The 22,404-nt window shown below is 51.5% G+C and overlaps 1 protein-coding gene across 1 annotated transcript in view; it reads left to right on the forward strand.

The window, feature by feature from the left end:
* Positions 1-22,404, forward strand: part of LOC142289656 (zinc finger CCCH domain-containing protein 11A-like) — a 182,035-nt gene that overhangs the window by 102,111 nt on the left and 57,520 nt on the right. Inside the window, exon 13 of the mRNA XM_075333608.1 lies at positions 12,869-12,934. Within this exon, the coding sequence (XP_075189723.1) occupies positions 12,869-12,934 (66 nt within the window). The remainder of the gene's footprint in view (positions 1-12,868; positions 12,935-22,404) is intronic.

Genomic DNA, 22,404 nt, shown 5'->3' on the forward strand with positions numbered 1-22,404 from the left:
TGCTCCGGGCACAGCGAAAGTGAAACCAATTCATGTGTAGTACAGGAGTCATCACATGACCCTGTACTACCATGGCAACTATCGGGAGTCACGTGATCGCGTCACGTGACTTCCGGTTTCGGCGGTAAGTAAAACTTTACCGCGATTGCGCTTATAATGGCGCTGTCATGTATTGACAGCGCCATTATAAGGGGTTAATCGGCACGAGCAGATAACGATTCTGCTCGTGCCTAGCAGGCACACATCTCAGCTGTGAAAATCAGCTGAGATGTGTGCCGATCGCGGCATGCTGCCGCCGGAGGACCGCGGGCAGTAAGATTATGTCATTTAGGACGTAATTTTACGGCCCGCGGTCGTTAAGGGGTTAAAAGACAAAAAAAGGGGTGCAGTAACAGGACACTGCACAAGGTGGCGTACCAATGCGGTGAGGGAACAGGCATCCGGCTGTAATATTAATAGCACTATGCAGCCTAAAGTGGAGGGACCTGGCGCCATTTCTGCGGTGAGTAAGAACTTTCTCCGGTCTATTACTATTTGCACAATTGCCTTTTGGATGTGTCCTTTGGCCATAAGGTCTTGTATTCTGACCGACTGTTCTGTGGCTTGGTTTATATCTATTCCACTTTAGGCTGCATAGTGCTATTACTATTACAGCCGGATGCCTGTTCCCTCACCGCATTGGTACGCCACCTTGTGCACTGTCCTGTTACTGCACCCCTTTTTTTGTCTTTTAATCATTGTTATAATAAAGAATATCTTTTACATTTTCCCTGATTCGTTTTGTGTGTGAATTGGTGATATTTTCACTGCCTGGACGGAAGCAGTGTTTTAAGGTGAGATCCCCCCCCTGACTGGTTACCCAGACAAAGGGAGAGGAGAGCCCCAAGGATCCTGCACACACAGTGTTAACTTTTCTCTAGCTTGCTGGCTGGAGGAGGGGGGAAGTCACTCCTGTTTGCAGAAAGTCCTGCAGATAATTTTCGGTGGCAGGGGGAGGGCCCAGTGCTCAGGGCCTCGGCTGTTTATTTGCTCTGTTTATTTGCTCTAGCAGAAAAGCCGGCTGATAACCACCAGTGACAAGCTGTGTGCTGACTAGAGGGAGGAAAACTGTCAGAAGCTCCCTTCCCGCCATTTTTTACTACCCTCCGCATGGGGGGGGGAGCACACTGACTTCATCTTCGCGCTCTTTTAGCGCTAAGCCCTGCCCCTCCCCCCCAGGAAAGCATGCGAAGATCTCCATAGAGCTTAATCCTTCCTGAGGACAGGGCCATCGGCTGATTCTGGTGAAGTGCTTGCTTCACTTGTAGCTCTGCTGAGCATTGCTCCCCCTCCTGGCATACTCCTATTAGGAACATGCAGAATTCTAAGGGCACTAAGAGTGCTAAGGCCCACATAGTCTACTATTCAGCCTGCACTGCCCGCCACGCTGAGCTACCACGTAAACACACCTCTTCTCTCTGTGAGTCCTGTGCCCCTATAGCCCCCAAGACCCCCTGCCACCACCGCCGCAACCGTCAGCCCAGAGCCTAGGGCTCCCATCCCACCGGAATGGGCACAGTTTCTGTCCCAATCCATGGAAAAACTGTCACAGAACCTGGTGCTGGCTATGCAATGTCGTCCTCCACACCCTTCTGGGTCCCTGGACGGAACGCAGCCTGAGGATACCCCTATGGAGGATCCCTCTGAGCTAATCCGGGCACATGCTTCACCGGTTGCAGGGATCAGGAAAAGAGCACATGGCCGGGTGTCTCCAGCGGGCTCTCCCTCGGGAGCACACAGGGCAGGCTCTCCCACACGCTCCACGGCTTCTGAAGAGCTGGAGGAGGGAGAATGCTGTTTATACCAAGAGGATTCCTTGGTTTCAGCCTCCCCAGATGATCAAACTGCAATAGACTCCCTTATAGCAGCAATCAACCAAACTCTGCATGTGGAGGATCCCCCATCCACTACCACTGACCATGCGGTCTCCTTTAAGAGGGCAAGGAAACCCCAAAAGGTTTTCGCTGATCACCGAGTTTCAGGATATCCTCACAAAGTAAAGGGAGAAGCCTGACAGGTGCTTCGGTAACCGAAAACTCATGGAGTCCCGGTACCCTTTTGCCTCACCTGCCCCTAAGGGCTGGGCCGATCCGCCCTCGGTCGACCCCCCGGTCTCCCGCCTTACCACAAAGACACTCCTGTCTTTACCCGATGGTTCCTCCATCAAGGACCCGACAGACAGGTGGAGCACCTCGCCCGCTCTGCTTTTGAGGCTGCGGGTTCTTCCCTCTCGCCCTCCTTTGCCGCTGTGTGGGTCGCAAAGGCGATCTCGGTCTGGGCAGAATCCCTTAACACTTCGCTTGTGGAATCCCAGTTCACTCATACCTTCACAGAGGTAACGGCTCAAATTGCCGCTGCGGCGGAGTACCTCATGCAGGCCTCCATGGACGCTGCTACCTGCGCAGCGTTTGCCGCCTCAAATACCATAGCCATCCGTAGAGCTCTCCTGGCTCCGACAATGGCGAGCGGACTCTGCCTCCAAGAAGTCTCTCACGGGCCTTCCCTTTTTTCCAAACAGATTGTTTGGCGAACGTCTGGACAAGCTCATTTCTGACGCCACGGGAGGAAAGAGTACCTCCCTCCCACAGCTGATGTCCAGGACATCCTTCACCAGACGTCCACAGTCCTCATTCCGCTCCTTTCGGAACTCATTTGGTTGGTCGACATCCCGTGCTGTCCCCGCCACCAGCCGCGGACTATGCAGGGACCGACCTTCTCAGCTCTCCCCGAAACCCACTTCGTCATGGCAGCCTACACCGAAACAGTCCAGGACTAGGGAGACTCGGCCACGACGTTTTCCCCCCTCATGACTCCTTCGCCGCCCCGGAAGACACACTCATTGTAGGAAGTCGACTGTGGCTCTTTCATCACATCTGGGCTGCCGCCTCAGACGACAAATGGGTGCGAGACCTTGTGTCTTCCGGTTACCACATAGAATTTCGGACCCGACCCCCGAGTCGGTTCTTTCTCTCAAACCCCCCAAAGACTCGAAAACGACGCAAAGCTTTTTTTCTCAGCAATCAACTCTCTCCAAACAGCAGGATTGATAATACCTGTTCCAGACGACGAGAAGTTCGGGGGTTTTTATTCCAAACTCTTTGTGGTCCCCAAAAAGGATGGGTCAGTTCGACCCATCCTGGACCTCAAACACCTATTATTATTATTATTATTATTGTTTATTTATTTATTGTTTACACCTAAACAAACCTGTGCATGCACGGAGATTCAGAATGGAGTCCCTAAGGTCCATTATTGCATCCATGGTCGAAGGGGAATTCCTCGCCTCAATAGACATCAAGGACGCGTACCTGCACATACCCATCGCCCAAGATCACCAAAAGTTCCTCCGCTTCGCAATTCAGGACTCCCACTTTCAATTTGTAGCTCTACCCTTCGGCCTTGCCACCGCACCAAGGGTCTTCACCAAAGTCATGGTGGCCGCCATGAGCGTCCTTCACGCCAGGGGAGTAGTCGTTCTCCCTTACTTGGACGACCTCCTCATCAAGGCCCCCTCCTTCCGCGACTGCTCAACCAGCGTACAGATCACTGTGGACACCCTATCCCGCTTAGGGTGGCTAGTTAATCTGGACAAATCATCCCCGATCCCATCACGATCCATCACCTTCCTGGGCATGTCCCTGGACACCCGTCGGGGCTTGATCCTTCTCCCTCAGGACAAGGCGATCGCTCTTCAACGAGCGGTACACGCTGCCTTCTACGTCCTCTCTCTCGCTCCATTCGATTCACCATGAAAGTGCTCGGTAGGATGGTGGCAGCTATGGAAGCAGTACCCTTTGCTCAACTGCACCTCCGCCCACTGCAGCTAGCCCTTCTAGCGGCCTAGGACAAGAGCCCCTTCTCCCTGGACAGACATCTTCACCTGACGCCTTCAGTCACGTACGCACTCCGCTGGTGGCTTCGGTCCTCATCCCTATCGAAGGGGAGATCTTTTCTCCCAGTGAACTGGCTGGTCCTGACCACGGACGCCAGCCTCCTAGGCTGGGGAGCAGTGTACCGGCACCACACTGCTCAAGGATGTTGGACGCCCCAGGAGTCTTTCCTACCCATAAACATCCTGGAACTCTGCGCGATCTTCCTTGCGCTCAGAGCGTTCTGCCCTCTGCTAGCGGGTCGTCAGATTGGAGTCCAATCGGACAATGCGACAGCTGTAGCCTATATCAATTGGCAGGGGGCCACCAGCAGCAAAGCGGCTTATCTCGAGGCCCACAAGATCTTCAGCTGGGCCGAATCGTCAGGATCAGTGATATCAGCGGTACAGATACCTGGGGTAGAGAACTGGGCAGCAGACTTTTTAAGTCGCCAAGGCCTGGCCCCCGGAGAATGGTCTCTCCACCCAGATGTGTTTCTACACATCTGCACTCGCTGGGGCACACCAGACGTGGACCTAATGGCCTCAAGGTTGAATGCAAAGGTACCCGCGTTCATAGCCAGGTCACGCGACCCGCAGTCCATCGGCGAGGATGCTCTAGTCTGCTCCTGGCACCAATTCCGCCTGCCTTACATATTTCCACCTCTACCCCTGCTGCCACGGGTAATCAGGAAGATCAAGGCAGAGGGAGTCCCGGTGATACTGATAGCACCGGACTGGCCCAGGCGCGCCTGGTACGCCGAATTAGTACAAATGTTCACAGATGCACCGTGGCGCCTTCCAGACATCCCAGACTTGCTGACCCAAGGGCCCATTTCCCATCAGAACTACAGAGCCCTGAAGCTGACGGCATGGCCATTGAGACCTGGGTATTAACAAGAGCGGGATTCTCCCCCGCGGTTATTTCCACCATGATCAGCGACCCGAAAGACTGCTTCATCCCGCATTTACCACCGTACGTGGAAAATCTTCCTTTCATGGTGCAGGGAAACTAACGTCCAGCCTATGCCTCTGGCCATCCCCAGAATTCTCGACTTTCTACAGTCTGGCTTGCAAGCGGGGTTGGCTCTCAGTTCCCTTAAAGGGCAGGTCTCAGCGCTCTCAATCTTCTACCAATGCCGCCTGGCTCAAAAACCGCAAGTCAAGACCTTCCTCCAGGGCGTTTCCCATCTAGTTCCCCCGTACAAACGGCCGCTGGAACCATGGGACCTCAACCTCGTTCTGGACGGTCTCCAGAGGTTTCCCTTTGAACCCCTCAAGGAATCCTCCCTTGCTCTTCTGTCCTGGAAGGTAACATTCCTGGTGGCAATTACGACCATCAGACGGGTTTCGGAGCTAGCAGCACTCTCTCTTGCCGCGTGCCTTTTCTGATCTTTCACCAGGACAAGGTGGTTCTGCGCCCCCTTCCGGATTTCCTTCCAAAGGTTCTTACCCCGTTTCATTTGAACAAGGACATTGTTCTGCCTTCCTTTTGTCCACACCCGGTTCATAGGGTGGAAAGGTCTCTGCATTCGTTAGACCTCGTCAGAGCTCTCAGATATTACATATCCAGGACAGCCCCCTTTAGGAAAACGGACTCTCTTGTTCGTCATTCCTGAGGGGCCTAAGAAGGGACATGCAGCTTCAAAGGCGACTCTGGCTCGCTGGATTCTCTCTGCGATCCAGGAAGTCTACCGCTTGCAACTCAAGCCCATTCCTAGTGTGCTGCGGGCTCATTCCACGTGAGCAGTTAGCGCTTCGTGGGCCATTCGGCATCAGGCTTCAGTGGAACAGGTGTGTAAGGCTGCGACCTGGTCTAGCCTACATACGTTTTCAAAGCATTACAAAGTCCATACCCAGGTTTCAACTGAGGCAAATCTGGGTAGGAAAATTCTGCAAACGGCAGTAGAGCACCTCTCTCAGTAGGCGCTCCAGGCTGTACGGGACTGGTTCCTAGTCCTTGAGTTGTGTTGTCTTCTCTTATGTTTCCCACCCATGGACTGCTTTAGGACGTCCCATGGTCCTGTGTCCACCAATGGGGCGTCAGAGAAAAACGGATTTTTGTGTACTCACCGTAAAAACGTTTTCTCTTAGCCATCATTGGGGGACACAGCACCCACCCTGTTGCCCTGTTGGGCCTTGGTTCTCTCAGTACCTTATTTGGTTATGACTCTTCTTTTCTCATGTTCCTCTGTTGAGAAGTTTTACTGGGTTTTTCCTCCTACTGCTTGTGTACTAAAACTGAGGCTGCCTGGCCCGGCCATGGGGTGTATACTGCAGAGGAGGACCTATGCTTTTGCATCTACTTAGTGTCCTCCTATGGATAGGCAGCATAACACCCATGGTCCTGTGTCCCCCAATGATGGCTAAGAGAAAACTATTTTACAGTGAGTACACACAAATCAGATTTTTTTTAACTCCTTAAACCTATACATGTTTGGTGTCTACGATCTGAGGCATCACACTCACACCAGTTTTACCATATACACAGTGAATAAAATATCTCAAAAACAATTGTGCTATTGCACTTTTTTTGCAATTTTTCTGCATTTGGAATTTTTATTCCGTTTTCCAGTAACTATATGGTAAAACGTATGGTTTCATTTAAAAGTACAGCTCGTCCCGCAAAAAATGAGCCCTCACATGACCATATTGACTGAAAAATAAAAAAGTTGTGTCTCTGAAGAAGAATGAAGAAAAAAAAAAAGCGAAAATTCGGACGGTCGTGAAGGGGTTAATTTTAGTATTTGTTTAGGTGCTTGTCCTCTAATAAAAATTACTGTCTTGTAGAGATGCGGCGTGCTAATCATAAGAAATTTCTAGTAGAAGCCTTTTGCAAATCACTTTGGAAGTGAATGGATTCCCCTCAGTGCCCTAATTTCTTTATCGTTCCTTTGGGAGACCCAGACCATTGGTGTTTAGCTTCTGCCTCCGGAGGACACACACAGTACTACACTAAAAAGTGTAGCTCCTCCCTCTGAGCTTATACACCCCCTGGTAGCCAGTCCTAGCCAGTTTATTGCTTTGTGTCAGGAGGCATACATCCACACATGCATTCTCATCTGATTTGTTTGACTTTTGGAAAGAGTTTGAAGAAAAGCGGGTCCATGTCTGGACTCCCGGCATGTCCCTTCTCACCCCACTGTGTCGGCGGTGTTGTTAAGGTTGATTTACAAGGCTGCAGCCTTACATGCCGCGCTCCTTCACCATCCCTTCTGGGCTCTGGCTTGAAGTGGGAGCCAGCACGGTCTCCATGCCTGGCAGGAGTCCGGTCTCCATCCACAGCCCCTTGAGGATTCTGTTGGACCGGAGCACTCATCCCCAGGGACATGGCCCTGCGTCTCAGCAGCTAAGTACCTGAGACGTTTATGTTGGGGGTCCCGGTTCTTTATTGTAAGGGGAGAGTATGCTATATGTGATTGTTTTAACTTTTCTAGCTTTTGCCTGAGAACCGCGCCGATGGTGCTTGCTTGTCGGCCTCGCCGCTTAAATTTAGGCCCCGGCTTCGCCGGAGGCCTAGTTTCATTTTCCTGCCCTCGCATGTCACTCCTGCAGAGAGACAGGTTCGGCTCCTCCCGGCGGCCGTTCTACACAGGGGAGGGACACTCCCCACTGCTGGGGCGTCCCTCCTTCCCTGCAGGTCTCTATAGCCCTCCAGTTCCCGTTCTTTTATAGGAACGCCCTCTTCTCAGGCAGAGTTCACTCTGCTCTGGGACATCCTGCATTCTGCATCTCTGCTGAGGTGCTGCGACTGGGGGACCGGGCTTCGGGATCTGGAGGGCACACAACACCGCGCTCAGCGGTCTGGTAAGCCACAGCTGGTCTCCGGTTGTGGACCTCTGTATATTCTCCCTGGGGTTCATTCTCTGCAAAGCCCCCACTCCAGCAGCATGTCTCACACAAGGAGCAAGGCTCCAAAGCTTTATTCTGGATGCACTGCATGTAAGCTCCTGCTGCCTGAGCCGAGCACCTATCCACATTGTGATGTCTGCTCTAACTTGGCGTTGCCACAGCCTGGAGTCTCACCCCCAGTGGTCTCTCAGGCTGCTGCTGCACCTGTGACTGAACCCCCGGCCTGGGTAGAGTCCTTTTCTAGGTCCAAAATCCCAGTCATTTGCTGAGTCCATGGGACTTTTGTCCAGGACTTTGATGAATATGCATCAGCCTCCCTCACAGGGTGCCTCTAATACTCTTGACAGAGGACTCCTATCCTCTGACCTCCGTCCATCGGAGCTCACGGAGGATTAATCATCTGATCCCAGACCCCGTCCTTCTAGGAGAAGGCGCAGGGTTTCCTCCCCCTCCCCATCCCACAGCTCTGTCTCAAGACTGACTCTCAAGATGAGGAGGATGCCCTCACTGGGGGCTCGGAGGCTATGTATCCCATCGATTTCTCTGAGGGTGACTCAGATCTTAGTGATTTGATTGCTTCTATTAATTCTGTGCTGGATCTCAATCCGCCAGTGTCAGAGGAGCAACTCTCTTTGGCAGACAAACATCAGTTTACCTCGCCTAAGAGAGTGAAGAGTGTGTTCTTTAACCACTCCAGTTTTCAGACCGCTGTGACCAAACCCAGGGCCTGCCCTGACAAACGCTTTCCAAGCGTGGTTCTGATGACCGGTTTCCATTTCCACCTGAGGTGGTCAAGGAGTGGTCTCACTCCCCAAAGGTAGACCCTCCGGTGTCTAGGCTATCAACTCGGACCGTTGTGTCGGTGGCTGACGGCACCTCACTTAAGGATTCCACTGACCGTCAGATTGACCTTCTGGCCAAATCTGTGTATGAAGCTGCGGGGGGCGCGTTTTCCCCGACTTTTGCAGCAGTGTGGGCTCTCAAAGCCATCTCTGCTTCTCTAGAGGAGATGCATTCCCTCACCAAGGAATCTATGCCTGAGATGGTTACCTTAACTGCTCAGGCTTCAGCTTTTTCATCTTATGCCATGTCTGCCATGCTAGAGGCTGCTCACCGCACTGCGGTGGCTTCAGCTAATTCTCTTGTTATCCGCAGGATTTTGTGGCTTCGAGAGTGGAAGGCAGATGCTTCTTCCAAGAAGTTTCTTGCTGGGCTCCCTTTTGCTGGTTCACGGCTGTTTGGTGAACAGCTGGATGAAATCATTAAAGAAGCTACTGGCGGGAAGAGTACTTCCATGCCACAAACCAAGACCAGGAAACCCGCCCAGGGTAGGAATCAATCGAGGTTTCGTTCCTTTCGTTCCTCCAACTGGTCATCCTCTAAGCCTTCCGCCTCGTCCGCTAACTCAGCCAAGGATCAGAAATCCAACTGGCGCCCAAAAGCGCGTACGCAGAAGACCGCAGCAGGTTCTGCCACTAAGGCAGCTTCCTCATGACTCTCGGCCCGCTCCAGCCACGTCCTTAGTCGGTGGCAGGCTCTCCCACTTTGGCGACGCTTGGTTAAAGCAAGTCTCCGATCAGTGGGTGAGAGACATCATATCTCACGGCTACAGGATAGAATTCTCTTCCAGCCCTCCAAACAGATTTTTTCTCTCAACTCCCCCCTGCTCCAAGGCCGCCGCCTTCTCGCAGGCCGTGGCGTCCTTGCAGGCAAACGGAGTGATTGTCCCAGTTCCCGCTCAGGAATGGTTCAGAGGTTTTTACTCAAATCTCTTCCTAGTTCCAAAAAAGGACGGTACCTTCCGGCCCATCCTGGATCTCAAGCTTCTCAACAAGCATGTCCGGGTGCGGCATTTTCGCATGGAGTCTCTGCGATCAGTCATTGCCTCTATGACCCAAGGGGAGTTCCTGGCGTCCATCGACATCAGAGATGCCTATCTGCATGTGCCAATCGCAGTGTCACATCAGCGTTGGTTACGTTTTGCGATAGGAGAGGATCATTTCCAATTCGTGGCTCTCCCCTTCGGGTTAGCCACGGCCCCTCGGGTATTCTTCAAGGTCATGGCGGCAGTGATTGCGGTCCTGCACCTCCAGGGGTTAGCAGTGCTTCCTTATCTGGACGACCTTCTGGTCAAGGGTACATCCAGCGCAGACTGTCAGCGGAGTGTTTCGCTCACTCTCGCCACCCTAGCCAATTCGGGTGGATTGTCAATCTTCCCAAATCCACTCTGACTCCGACCCAGAGTCTCACGTACCTAGGGATGCAGTTCGAGACTTTGCCGGCACTTGTGAAGTTGCCCTTAATCAAACAGCAGTCTCTCCGGCTAGCGGTGCGTTCTCTCCTGAGGCCCCGCCGTTATTCCCTCAGGCGCCTGATGCAGGTGCTGGGTCAAATGGTGGCCTCCATGGAGGCGGTTCCCTTTGCCCAGTTCAATCTGCGTCCTCTGCAGCTGGACATTCTCCGCTGTTGGGACAAGCGGCCTTCCTCCTTACAGAGGTTAGTGGCTCTGTCGCCACGGACCAGGAGCTCTCTTCAGTGGTGGCTTCGACCCCTCTCCCTGTCCCAAGGGCGCTCCTTCCTGACTCCATCCTGGGTGATTCTCACCACGGATGCCAGCCTATCCGGCTGGGGAGCGGTACATCTCCACCACAGAGCACAGGGCACTTGGACTCTGTCCGAGTCAGCCCTTTCAATCAATGTGCTGGAAACCAGAGCTGTGCTTCTAGCTCTCCTAGCCTTTCACCACCTGTTGGCGGGCAGGCACATTCGAGTCCAGTCAGACAACGCGACAGCGGTTGCCTACATCAATCACCAAGGCGGGACACGCAGCCGCCTGGCAATGTTGGAGGTCCAACGCATTCTTCAATGGGCGGAGGACTTCAAGTCCACCATATCCGCAGTCCACATCCCTGGCGTAGAAAACTGGGAGGCAGATTATCTCAGCCGTCAATCCGTGGACGGTGGCGAGTGGTCCCTGCACCCGGCAGTGTTTCAGTCAATCTGCCGCAAGTGGGGCACTCCGGACGTGGACCTAATGGCATCCCGTCACAACAACAAGGTTCCGGTTTACGTGGCTCGCTCCCACGATCCTCAGGCCTTTGCCGCGGACGCTCTGGTTCAAGACTGGTCCCAGTTTCGTCTGTCTTACGTGTTTCCCCCTCTAGCTCTCTTGCCCAGAGTCCTGCGCAAGATCAGAATGGAGGGCCGTCGAGTCATCCTCATTGCACCGGACTGGCCCAGGCGAGCTTGGTATCCGGACCTGCTCCAACTGTCCGTGGAGATGCCGTGGCATCTTCCGGACCGTCCAGACCTGCTCTCGCAAGGTCCTTTTTTCCGCCCGAATTCTGCGGCACTCAAATTGACGGCGTGGCTCTTGAGTCCTGGATTTTGACGGCTTCTGGTATTCCTCCTGTTTTCCTGTCCTGGTGTCGCTCTTCTGGCCATTCTCCTTGGCCCTTCTCGTTACCGACCCTTCTGTCTTTTTTACAGTCCGGTCTGCAGCTAGGACTGTCCCTCAACTCTCTCAAGGGACAAGTCTCAGCTCTATCAGTGCTGTTCCAGCGGCGTCTCGCCCGGCTGGCTCAGGTCCGCACCTTCATGCAAGATGCGTCTCACATCATTCCGCCTTATCGGCGGCCCTTGGATCTCTGGGACCTTGGTCCTCACGGTATTGCAGAAACCCCCTTTCGAGCCCCTTAGGGAGGTTTCTTTGTATCGTCTTTCTCAAAAGTTGGCCTTTCTAGTTGCCATAACTTCTCTCAGGAGAGTCTCTGATTTGGCTGCGCTCTCCTCGGAGTCACCTTTTTTGGTTTTTCACCAAGACAAGGTAGTTCTCCGTCCGACCCCGGACTTTCTTCCTAAGGTGGTCTCTCCCTTCCACCTTAACCAGGATATTTCCTTGCCTTCCTTCTGTCCGGCCCCTGTTCATCGCTTTGAGAAAGCGCTGCATACTCTAGATCTGGTGCGTGCTCTCCGTATTTGTGTCTCGCACCGCTGCGCTTAGGCGGTGAACCTCTTTTTGTGCTAACCACAGGGCGGCGCAAGGGTCTCTCTGCTTCTAAGCCGACCTTGGCCCGTTGGATTAGATCGACCATTTCAGACGCCTACCAGAGTACTCAGGTGCCTCCCCCGCCGGGGATCAAAGCACACTCGACCAGAGCTGTCGGTGCCTCTTGGGCTTTTAGGCACCAGGCTACGGCTCAACAAGTCTGTCAGGCTGCCACTTGGACTAGCCTGCATACCTTTTCGAAGCACTACCAAGTGCATGCTCATGCTTCGGCAGATGCGAGCTTGGGCAGACGCATCCTTCAGGCGGCTGTCGCCCACTTGTGAAGTTAGGCTCCGCCTACTTCTTAGTTTTTTCTGTTTATTCCCACCCAGGGACAGTTTTGTAACGTCCCATGGCCTGGGTCTCCCAAAGGATCGATAAAGAAAAAGAGAATTGTGTTACTTACCGTAAATTCTTTTTCTTATAGTTCCGTATTGGGAGACCCAGCTCCCTCCCTGTTGCCTGTTGGCAATTTTCTTGTTCCGTGTGTTATCACCGGCTGTTGTCGTGGACAGGGTCTCCGGTTGTTCCGGTTCTTACTCGGTTCTACTTGTGGGTGGCTATTCTCCTTCAGCTTTTGCACTAAACTGGCTAGGACTGGCTACCAGGGGGTGTATAAGCTCAGAGGGAGGAGCTACACTTTTAAGTGTAGTACTTTGTGTGTCCTCCGGAGGCAGAAGCTAAACACCCATGGTCTGGGTCTCCCAATACGGAACTATAAGAAAAAGAATTTACGGTAAGTAACAAAATTCTCTTTTTTAATATTTTATTATCTAATTGATACACTGATAGCACTATGGAATTATTGCTGCTATATAAGCGAGTAAATTTATTAAAACTAAATTTTATTCTTTTATAGCAACACTATAGTCTCGTTACTGTCCCCATTGTGGCTCACTATGTAAATTCCTTATCGATATCACTTCCAGCTGATTTGCATATGGATTTTACCATAGAATTAACATAATTGGCATGTCAAATCGCAATATATCTATATAAAGGACAGGTTCACTTTCACACCTGATGAACAACTTATAAGTATAAAATCTTTGTGTTTTCAGTTCCAAGTTCCAGACATTTGAAGGATCGCCTTGGGTTACCAGCAAAGCAAGAAAACCGAGAACCAGGTCACAAATTAAATTCCATTCTTAAGACTTTTTTTCCCCTCTTTGTTTCAGGCTGAAAGGTTATGGTTATGTTCCAATTCCACTTTTCCTGACTACTTTATTTAAATATAGCAGATATTGAGCCCTTACATCGTTTTTAAGACTGTCAGAGTTCATGAGCTATCACTGTATGTCTTAACCCCTTCACTAAGTTTGTGTGCATGTATGTCGAAGTTGTGTCCCTGCCTTTGATGCTTGCTCGTACGCCGAACCTGCATCTTTCCCTGCTCATGACTGCTGATTTAATCATTCATCATGGTTCTCTAACAGCCACAGGTGGATCAGAGATCTGCCGTCTGCTGTTAACAAGTTAAATCCCACTGTCAATCTCTAAAAGCTATATTTAACACGCGCTGGCAGGGGGCACATCATTCTTTGCTCTCATCGGCGCGCCTGTGACTATGACTAGTAAATACAATAAAAAGTGGGACTTTTAAACATATTTTTTTTGTCTATATGAAAAAAATAAGAAAACACAAGGTGAAATCACCCACTTTTTTTCCCCATTAAAAAAAATACACATTTGGTATCACTGCATTTGTAACATTCTGATCTATTGAAATATAAAATAAATAAATCCAATCAATAAACAACATAACCAGAAAATAAATCAAAACACCAGAATTGTTTTTTTTTTTTTTTTTTTTTTTGGTCGCCACAACATTGCAATAAAATAAGGTGATCAGAACATCACATCTATCCCAAAATTGTATCCGAAAAAGTCAACTCAGGGCACATAAAAACACACAGCCCCAAATTCTGAAAAATGAAGTCTCTGAAAATGGCAAAAATTTATTTTTCTGAATTTTTTTTTTCTCAACTTTTACTTAAAAAAAAAACCAAAAACCCAAACACTATACATGGTTTGAGATCTACATACTCCTAGTGACCTGGAGAATCCTACTGCCATCACAGGTTTACCATATAGTGAACATGGTAAATAAAACAACCATTGTGGAATTGCACATTTCTTTTTGCAATTTCAGCTCACTTGGATTTTCTTCCCCGCTTTCCAGAGTTATGCCTGAGAAAATGAATGTCATTCAAAAGTACAATATGTCCCACAAAAACAAGCCCTCGTACAGCTATGGGGACAGAAAACTAAAATAGTTATGGCTCTTGGAAGAAGGGGAGGATAAAAACAAAGGCACAAAAACTGAAAATCACAAGGTATTGTCCAGGACTGAGAGATTGTTGACCTATCCTTAGGATACGTCATAAAATTTGGATTGGTAGGGGCCTGACCTCTGGCACATCAGCTGATATTATTGATGGCCGCATCCATAATCTAAAATGTGGAAAGAGCTAACACACCACAGCTACATGTATAGTGTACGCCATATGCTATATTGTTCAGTACTGCAGTTAAGCTCCTATTTCAATATGAGCTGAACTATGGTACCAGGTGTCAGCGGGGATGGCTGGTGTTGTACACCCCCAATCTGAAATTGGACCTATTGATGACCTATTCAGATCTCAGTCCGGTACAACACTTTGAATGATCTCCCCAGTGATCCCAAAAATAAACTGAATAAATTTTTTGGAGGTCAAGTATGCTCCTCTCCTCTATTGTTTGAGGGGTCTGCTGTGGGCTGTCCACCTTACCTCACCAGATGCATAATTGTTAAAGGGAATCTGTCAGCACATGGTGACTGTGCAAGCCAAGTACAGCCACTTAGTGCATCCTTGGCGTGGCCCAGCATTTACGTGCACCTTCCAACTGACTTTTTACCTCTATCTCCCCCCTTCTCTGGCTCTATAAAGTCAGAGCTGTCAGTCCAAGGCAATAGATGGGATACAAGCAGGTATGAAGCTGCACTTAAATGTTGGGCCACGTCAAAAATGACTGAGCACCTCTTCTTGGTCTGAACAGTTATTCCATGCTGACAGTCCCTTTTCGAGAGAGGACTCGCTATCTTTATTCTGTGGGAATATTCCTAAGTTGGGGTAACCGGTCACTTCTCGGGGTGACCAGTCTTGTATGCTTTCTTGGTGCATGTTTGCACAGTCTAGGTGTTCTGTAATGTCTGTGATACTTTCTTTGTGAATTCTTGAATCCAATAAATGATATGACTTTAGCATCTCTTAATGTGCGCTGCTCTGTTGTGTAGCTATTTCTTCAGCGCTCTATTGGGAGACCCAGACGATTGGGGTATAGCTACTGCCCTCTGGAGGCCACACAAAGCACTACATTAAAAGTGCAAGGCCCCTCCCCCTCTGGCTATACCCCCCCGTGGTATCACGGGTTCTCCAGTTTTAGCTTTGTGTGCGAAGGAGGTCAGACATTCCATGCATAGCTCCACAGATTTTAGTCAGCAGTAGCTGCTGACTGTTTCGGATGGAAAAGAGGACACATATAGTGTCCCCAGCATGCTCCCTTCTCACCCCTGGATGGTGTTGTAAGGTTGAGGTACCTATTGCTGGTACAGGGCTGGAGCCTGACATGCTGTTTTCCTTCCACATCCCCTGGTAGGGCTCTGTGGAAGTGGGATCCTGCCGGCCTCTCAGCTCTGATGCCGGGCTCCATCCACAGACCCATTAGAACCTGATGGAGACGGAGCAGGAGTACGATCAGGGACAGGCCCTGCATCATACAGGTACTCTGTGTCCCCGGCAGGCACAGACACACTCCGGGCTGGCTGGGTGTTGTAGTGCGCCGGGGACCGCAACGTGGAGTTGGTGTCCCTACAGATTACTGGGGGACTTTTTGTGTATGGGAACGCAGCGCCGACCCCCTCTGGACCGGGCGGCGCTGCTGTGACTTGTGGTGCGCCGGGGATCCGCCGTCCGCGCTTTTACGGCGGCGGCGGTTATAAATTGAGTCCCCGGCTTTTTGGGCCTAGGACGCCGGCAGCTCCGATTCGTTCCCGCCCCCACCCTGTCATTCAGGGTAGGGGAGAGACGCTGTTCGCTAGCAGCGACGAGGGCTGGAGCCTGATTTACATGCTCCAGCCCTCTCACTTGGCACAGAGGGAAGCAGGCTTCCCGCTCTTGGCCAGGAACGCCCAGGGCCCGCCCCCCTTCCTCTCTCGAGACGCCGGCAGCCATTACATGCATGCCTGGCTGGAGGAAGGACGCAAGGCTCTGGGAGACCTGGACTAGGGGCTATCTGGCGACCACACACCCGCTTTTTAAGCGGGCGGTAAGCGATTTTTCTGTGCTGGTCCCTCTAGTGCCTCACTGTGTATCAGTGTACTGGGTACAGATATATAGTTATTGTATTACTTGCACTGTGAGGTGCGCTTCTGGCTGCATATCCCAGATCGCTCTGTGGAAGCAGCAACATGTCATCCTCAAAACGCAAGGCGGCCAAGGCAAAAAGGGCTGTGTATACTGCGTGTGCTGCATGTGGGGCTAATCTACCAGCAGGCTCCGATGACCCCCATTGTGTGCAATGCTCCGACCCGGTGCTGCTTCGCCAGCCGGAGTCAGGAGAGGTAGCGACCCAGGCTGAGACGCTTGTAAGTTCTGCCCCGGTGACAGGGACAGACTTTGCAGTTTTTGCAGATAACATGTCTGTATCTATGGCAAAAATCCTTGAGACCTTGCAATCTATGCATGGGGCTCAGTCTCTGGGCACGGCGAGGCCTCTGTCCTCAGGTCCCCCTTACTTGGAATGTATCCAGCCCACAGGGGGGTCCCCGGCTTCACAGGCCGAGGATTATGACTCAGATGATGGCCCCAGCCACCCTAAGCGAGCTCGCTGGGAAAGACCCTCGACGTCTTCACACTGCTCAGGGTCTCAGCGCAATCAGTCTCCCTGTGATGTGTCTGATGAGAGTGATCAGGAATCCACTCCTGGAACCCCTCTCAACCTGGATACCCCTGATGGGGATGCCATGGTAAACGACCTTATCTCAGCCATCAATAGGCTGTTGGATATTTCTCCCCCAGCCCCTTCAGCAGAAGAGGCGGCTGCGGAGCAGGAAAAGTTTTGTTTCCTTTATCCCAAGCGTAAATTGAGTGCTTTGTTAGATCACTCTGACTTCAGAGAATCAATCCAGAAGCACGACGCTCACCCAGAAAGGCGTTTCTCTAAACGATCTAAAGATACGCGTTTCCCTTTCCCCCCTGAGGTGGTCAAGCGCTGGACACAGTGTCCAAAGGTAGACCCCCCGATTTCCAAACTTGCAGCTAGATCCATAGTTGCAGTGGAGGATGGCGCTTCACTTAAAGATGCCAATGACAGACAGATGGACCTTTGGTTAAAATCTGTCTATGAAGCTATAGGCGCGTCGTTTGCTCCGGCATTCGCAGCCGTATGGGCACTCCAGGCTATTTCAGCTGGCTTAGCAAAAGTGGATGCTATCATGCATCCAGCAGTGCCGCAAGTGGCGCACCTTACCACGCAGATGTCGGCGTTTGCGTCTTACGCTATCAATGCGGTCCTAGAATCTACCAGTCGCACCTCAATGGCGTCCGCCAATTCGGTAGTTTTGCGCAGAGCCTTGTGGTTAAAGGACTGGAAAGCAGATGCTGGTTCCAAAAAATGTTTAACCAGTTTGCCTTTGTCTAGAGATACTGTTTGGCGAGCCATTGGCTGACATCATTAAGCAGTCCAAGGGTAAAGACTCCTCTTTACCACAACCCAGAACATCCAAACCTCAGCAGAAAAAGTGGCAGCAGAGGTTTCAGTCCTTTCGAGGTTCGGGCAAGACACCATTTACCTCGTCCAAAGGGACTCAGAGGACGCAAAGAAACTCAGATTCGTGGCGGACTCACACACGCCCCAAGAAAGCAAATGGAGGTACCGCTTCCAAAGCGGCTACCTCATGACTTCCAGCCCCCCCCCTCCGCATCGCCGGTCGGGGGCAGGCTCTCCCGCTTTTCCGGCATTTGGATGTCACAGGTCAAAGACCGGTGGGTGACGGACATTTTGTCTCGCGGGTACAGAATCGAGTTCAATTCTCGTCCTCCAGCTCGGTTCTTCAGAACCTCCCCACATCCAGACCGAGCAGATGCTCTGCTGCAGGCGGTGGATTCCCTAAAAGCGGAAGGAGTGGTTATCCCAGTCCCTCCTCAGGAACAAGGGCAAGGGTTTTACTCCAATCTCTTTGTGGTTCCAAAAAAGGACGGCTCGTTCCGTCCTGTTCTGGACCTAAAACGGCTCAACAAACATGTGCACGCCAGGAGGTTCCGGATGGAAACCCTCCGCTCTGTCATTGCCTCAATGTCCAGAGGAGACTTCCTTGCCTCAATAGACATCAAAGATGCTTATCTCCACGTGCCAATTGCTACAGAACATCAACGTTTTCTACGTTTTGTGATAGGAGACGACCATTTTCAGTTCGTAGCTCTTCCATTTGGTCTGGCGACAGCCCCACGGGTCTTCACCAAGGTCATGGCGGCGGTGGTAGCAGTCTTGCACTCTCAGGGACACTCGGTGATCCCTTACCTAGACGACTTATTGGTCAAAGCTCCCTCTCAGGAGGCATGTCAGCACAGCCTGAATGCTACGCTGGAGACTCTACAGTCTTTCGGATGGATCATCAACTTTCCAAAGTCGATCCTATCACCGACTCAGTCACTAACGTATCTTGGCATGGAGTTTCATACTCTAGCAGCGATAGTGAAGCTTCCGCTGGACAAGCAGCGGTCACTACAGACAGGGGTGCAATCTCTTCTGCAGGGCCAGTTACATCCCTTGCGGCGCCTCATGCATTTCCTAGGGAAGATGGTGGCAGCCATGGAAGCAGTTCCCTTTGCGCAGTTTCATCTGCGCCCACTTCAATGGGACATTCTCCGCCAATGGGACGGGAAGTCAACGTCCCTGGACAGGAAAGTCTCGCTTTCCCAGACGGCCAAGGACTCTCTACAATGGTGGCTCCTTCCCACCTCATTATCTCAGGGAAGATCCTTCCTGCCCCCATCCTGGGCAGTAGTTACGACAGATGCGAGTCTGTCGGGGTGGGGAGCAGTGTTTCTCCACCACAGGGCTCAGGGGACGTGGACTCCGCAGGAGTCCACCCTTCAGATCAATGTTCTGGAAATCAGAGCAGTGTATCTTGCCCTACTGGCCTTCCAGCAGTGGCTGGAAGGAAAGCAGATCCGAATCCAATCGGACAACTCCACAGCGGTGGCATACATCAACCACCAAGGAGGGACGCGCAGTCGGCAAGCCTTCCAAGAAGTCCGGCGCATTCTAATGTGGGTGGAGGACAGAGCATCCACCATATCCGCGGTTCACATCCCAGGCGTAGAAAACTGGGAAGCAGACTTCCTCAGTCGCCAGGGCATGGACGCAGGGGAATGGTCCCTTCACCCGGACGTGTTTCAGGAAATCTGTCGCCGCTGGGGAGTGCCGGACGTCGACCTAATGGCATCCCGGCACAACAACAAGGTCCCGGCATTCATGGCGAGGTCGCGCGATCAAAGAGCTCTGGCGGCAGACGCCTTAGTTCAAGATTGGTCGCAGTTTCAGCTCCCTTACGTGTTTCCGCCTCTGTCGCTCTTGCCCAGAGTGCTACGCAAGATCAGATCCGAGTGCAGCCGCATCATACTCGTCGCGCCAAACTGGCCGAGGAGGTCGTGGTATCCGGATCTGTGGCATCTCACGATCGGTCGACCGTGGTCACTGCCAGACCGACCAGACTTACTGTCCCAAGGGCCGTTTTTCCATCAGAATTCTGCGGCCCTGAACCTGACTGTGTGGCCATTGAGTCCTGGATCCTAGCATCTGCAGGATTATCTCAAGGAGTGATTGCCACAATGAGACAAGCTAGAAAGTCGAATTCTGCTAAGATCTACCACAGAACGTGGAAGATTTTCTTATCCTGGTGCTCGGCCCAGGGAGTGTCTCCCTGGCCATTTGCATTACCCAAGTTTCTTTCTTTCCTGCAATCGGGGTTAGAAAAGGGCTTGTCGCTCAGCTCCCTTAAAGGGCAAGTTTCGGCACTATCCGTGTTTTTTCAGAAGCGTCTAGCACGTCTTTCTAAGGTGCGCACGTTCCTGCAGGGGGTCTGTCATATTGTGCCCCCGTACAAGCGACCGTTAGATCCATGGGATCTGAACAGGGTACTAGTTGCTCTCCAGAAGCCGCCCTTCGAGCCTCTGAAGGAAGTTTCCTTTTCTCGGCTGTCGCAGAAAGTGGCGTTTCTTGTTGCCATCACATCGCTTCGGCGAGTGTCTGAGCTGGCAGCTCTGTCATCCAAGGCTCCCTTCCTGGTGTTCCACCAGGACAAGGTTGTGCTGCGCCCCATTCCGGAGTTTCTTCCTAAGGCCGTATCCTCTTTTCATCTTAATCAGGATATTTCCTTGCCTTCTTTTTGCCCTCATCCGGTTCACCGGTATGAAAAGGACTTACGTTTGCTAGATCTGGTGAGAGCACTCAGAATCTACATTTCCCGCACGGCGCCCATACGCCGTTCCGATGCACTTTTTGTCCTTGTCGCTGGTCCGCGCAAGGGGTTGCAGGCTTCTAAAGCCACCCTGGCTCGATGGATCAAAGAACCAATTCTGGAAGCCTACCGTTCTGCGGGGCTTCCGGTTCCTTCGGGGCTAAAAGCCCACTCAACCAGAGCCGTGGGTGCGTCCTGGGCATTACGTCACCAGGCTTCGGCTCAACAGGTGTGCCAGGCAGCTACCTGGTCCAGTCTGCACACTTTCACCAAGCATTATCAGGTGCATACCTATGCTTCGGCGGATGCCAGCTTAGGTAGAAGAGTCCTGCAGGCGGCAGTGACACCCCCATAGGGGAGGGCTGTTTTGCAGCTCTATCATGAGGTATTTATTTACCCACCCAGGGACAGCTTTTGGACGTCCCAATCGTCTGGGTCTCCCAATAGAGCGCTGAAGAAGAAGGGAATTTTGTTACTTACCGTAAATTCCTTTTCTTCTAGCTCTTATTGGGAGACCCAGCACCCGCCCTGTTGTCCTTCGGGATGTTTTTTTGTTGTTTGCGGGTACACATGTTGTTCATGTTGAACGGTTTTTCAGTTCTCCGATGTTATTCGGAGTTAATTTGTTTAAACCAGTTATTGGCTTCCTCCTTCTTGCTTTGGCACTAAAACTGGAGAACCCGTGATACCACGGGGGGGTATAGCCAGAGGGGGAGGGGCCTTGCACTTTTAATGTAGTGCTTTGTGTGGCCTCCAGAGGGCAGTAGCTATACCCCAATCGTCTGGGTCTCCCAATAAGAGCTAGAAGAAAAGGAATTTACGGTAAGTAACAAAATTCCCTTCTTTCCTCTACATGTCATACACGGTGGGGTTTTCATATACAAGCCTGTGGCTTATTATACTACTTACCAAGGTTGTGCCTGCCCATTGTTATGGAAGAGAAGGCTCCTTACCACCACCTTATCAAATCAGACTGCCTTTCTGCTTGTAGTTGAGGATCTCGCCACATTTTTTAGGCTACATGCGCACGCTGCTTCTTTTTCGTGTTCACAAACTGCAGCCAAAATTGCACCTTGTCAGAGAGAGCCTGGAAATGTCACAAAAAATGTAGGTGCTTTTTTGGTGCGTTTTTGCTGCTTTTTTGGTGCGTTTTTGGCTGCAGTTTTGTCAACAATTGTTTCATGTATTTTTCAGTTCAAACAAGCCCATAAAGCTTGTTGAATTGAAAAAAAAAAATTAGAAATAAATAAAAAAAACTGGCGTGCGGTCCCCCCCCCAATTGTAATGCCAGCCAGATAAAGCCATACGGCTAAAGGCTTGTATTCTCTGGATGGGGAGCTCCACGTTATGCGGAGCCCCCCAGCCTAACAATATCAGTCAGCAGCCGCCCAGAATGGCCGCATCCATTAGATGCGGCTGTTCTGGGACAGTACCCGGCTCTTCCCGATTTGCCCTGGTGCGTTGGCAAATCAGGGTAATAAGGAGTTAATGGCAGCCCATAGCTGCCAATAAGTCATAGATTAATCATGTCAGGCGTCTCCCCGAGATATCTTCCATGATTAATCTGTAAGTTACAGTAAATAAACACCCACCTGAAAAAATCCTTTATTAGAAATAAAAAACACTAACAAATTCCCTCGTTCTCCCATTTAATAAGCCCGACAAAGCCCTCCATGTCCGGCGTAATCCAGGATGGTCCAGCGTCGCTTCCAGCTCTGCTGCATGGAGGTGACCGGAGAAGCAGCAGACACCGCCGCTCCGGTCAGCTCCACGCAGCAACTGAAGACAGCCGCGCGATCAGCTGAGCTGTCACTGAGGTTACCCGCGGCCACCGCTGAATCCAGCGATGGCCGCGAGTAACCTCAGTGACAGCTCAGCTGATCGCGCTACTGTGTGGAGCTGACAGGAGCATGGAGGACGGGACTATCAGCGGCGGCGGTGGCAGCGAGAGGGGTCCATCATCTCCCCTGTGCGTGCACGCTGGGGACAGCGGTACTTCGGGGAACACGTGGGGGACGGGACTATCAGCAGCGGCGGCAGCGAGAGGGAAAAATCAATGTTTTCAGCTGCCAATGTCCATCCCCCTCTCGCTGC

Source organism: Anomaloglossus baeobatrachus, chromosome 2, assembly GCF_048569485.1.
Source record: "Anomaloglossus baeobatrachus isolate aAnoBae1 chromosome 2, aAnoBae1.hap1, whole genome shotgun sequence".
Taxonomy (NCBI): domain Eukaryota; kingdom Metazoa; phylum Chordata; class Amphibia; order Anura; family Aromobatidae; genus Anomaloglossus; species Anomaloglossus baeobatrachus.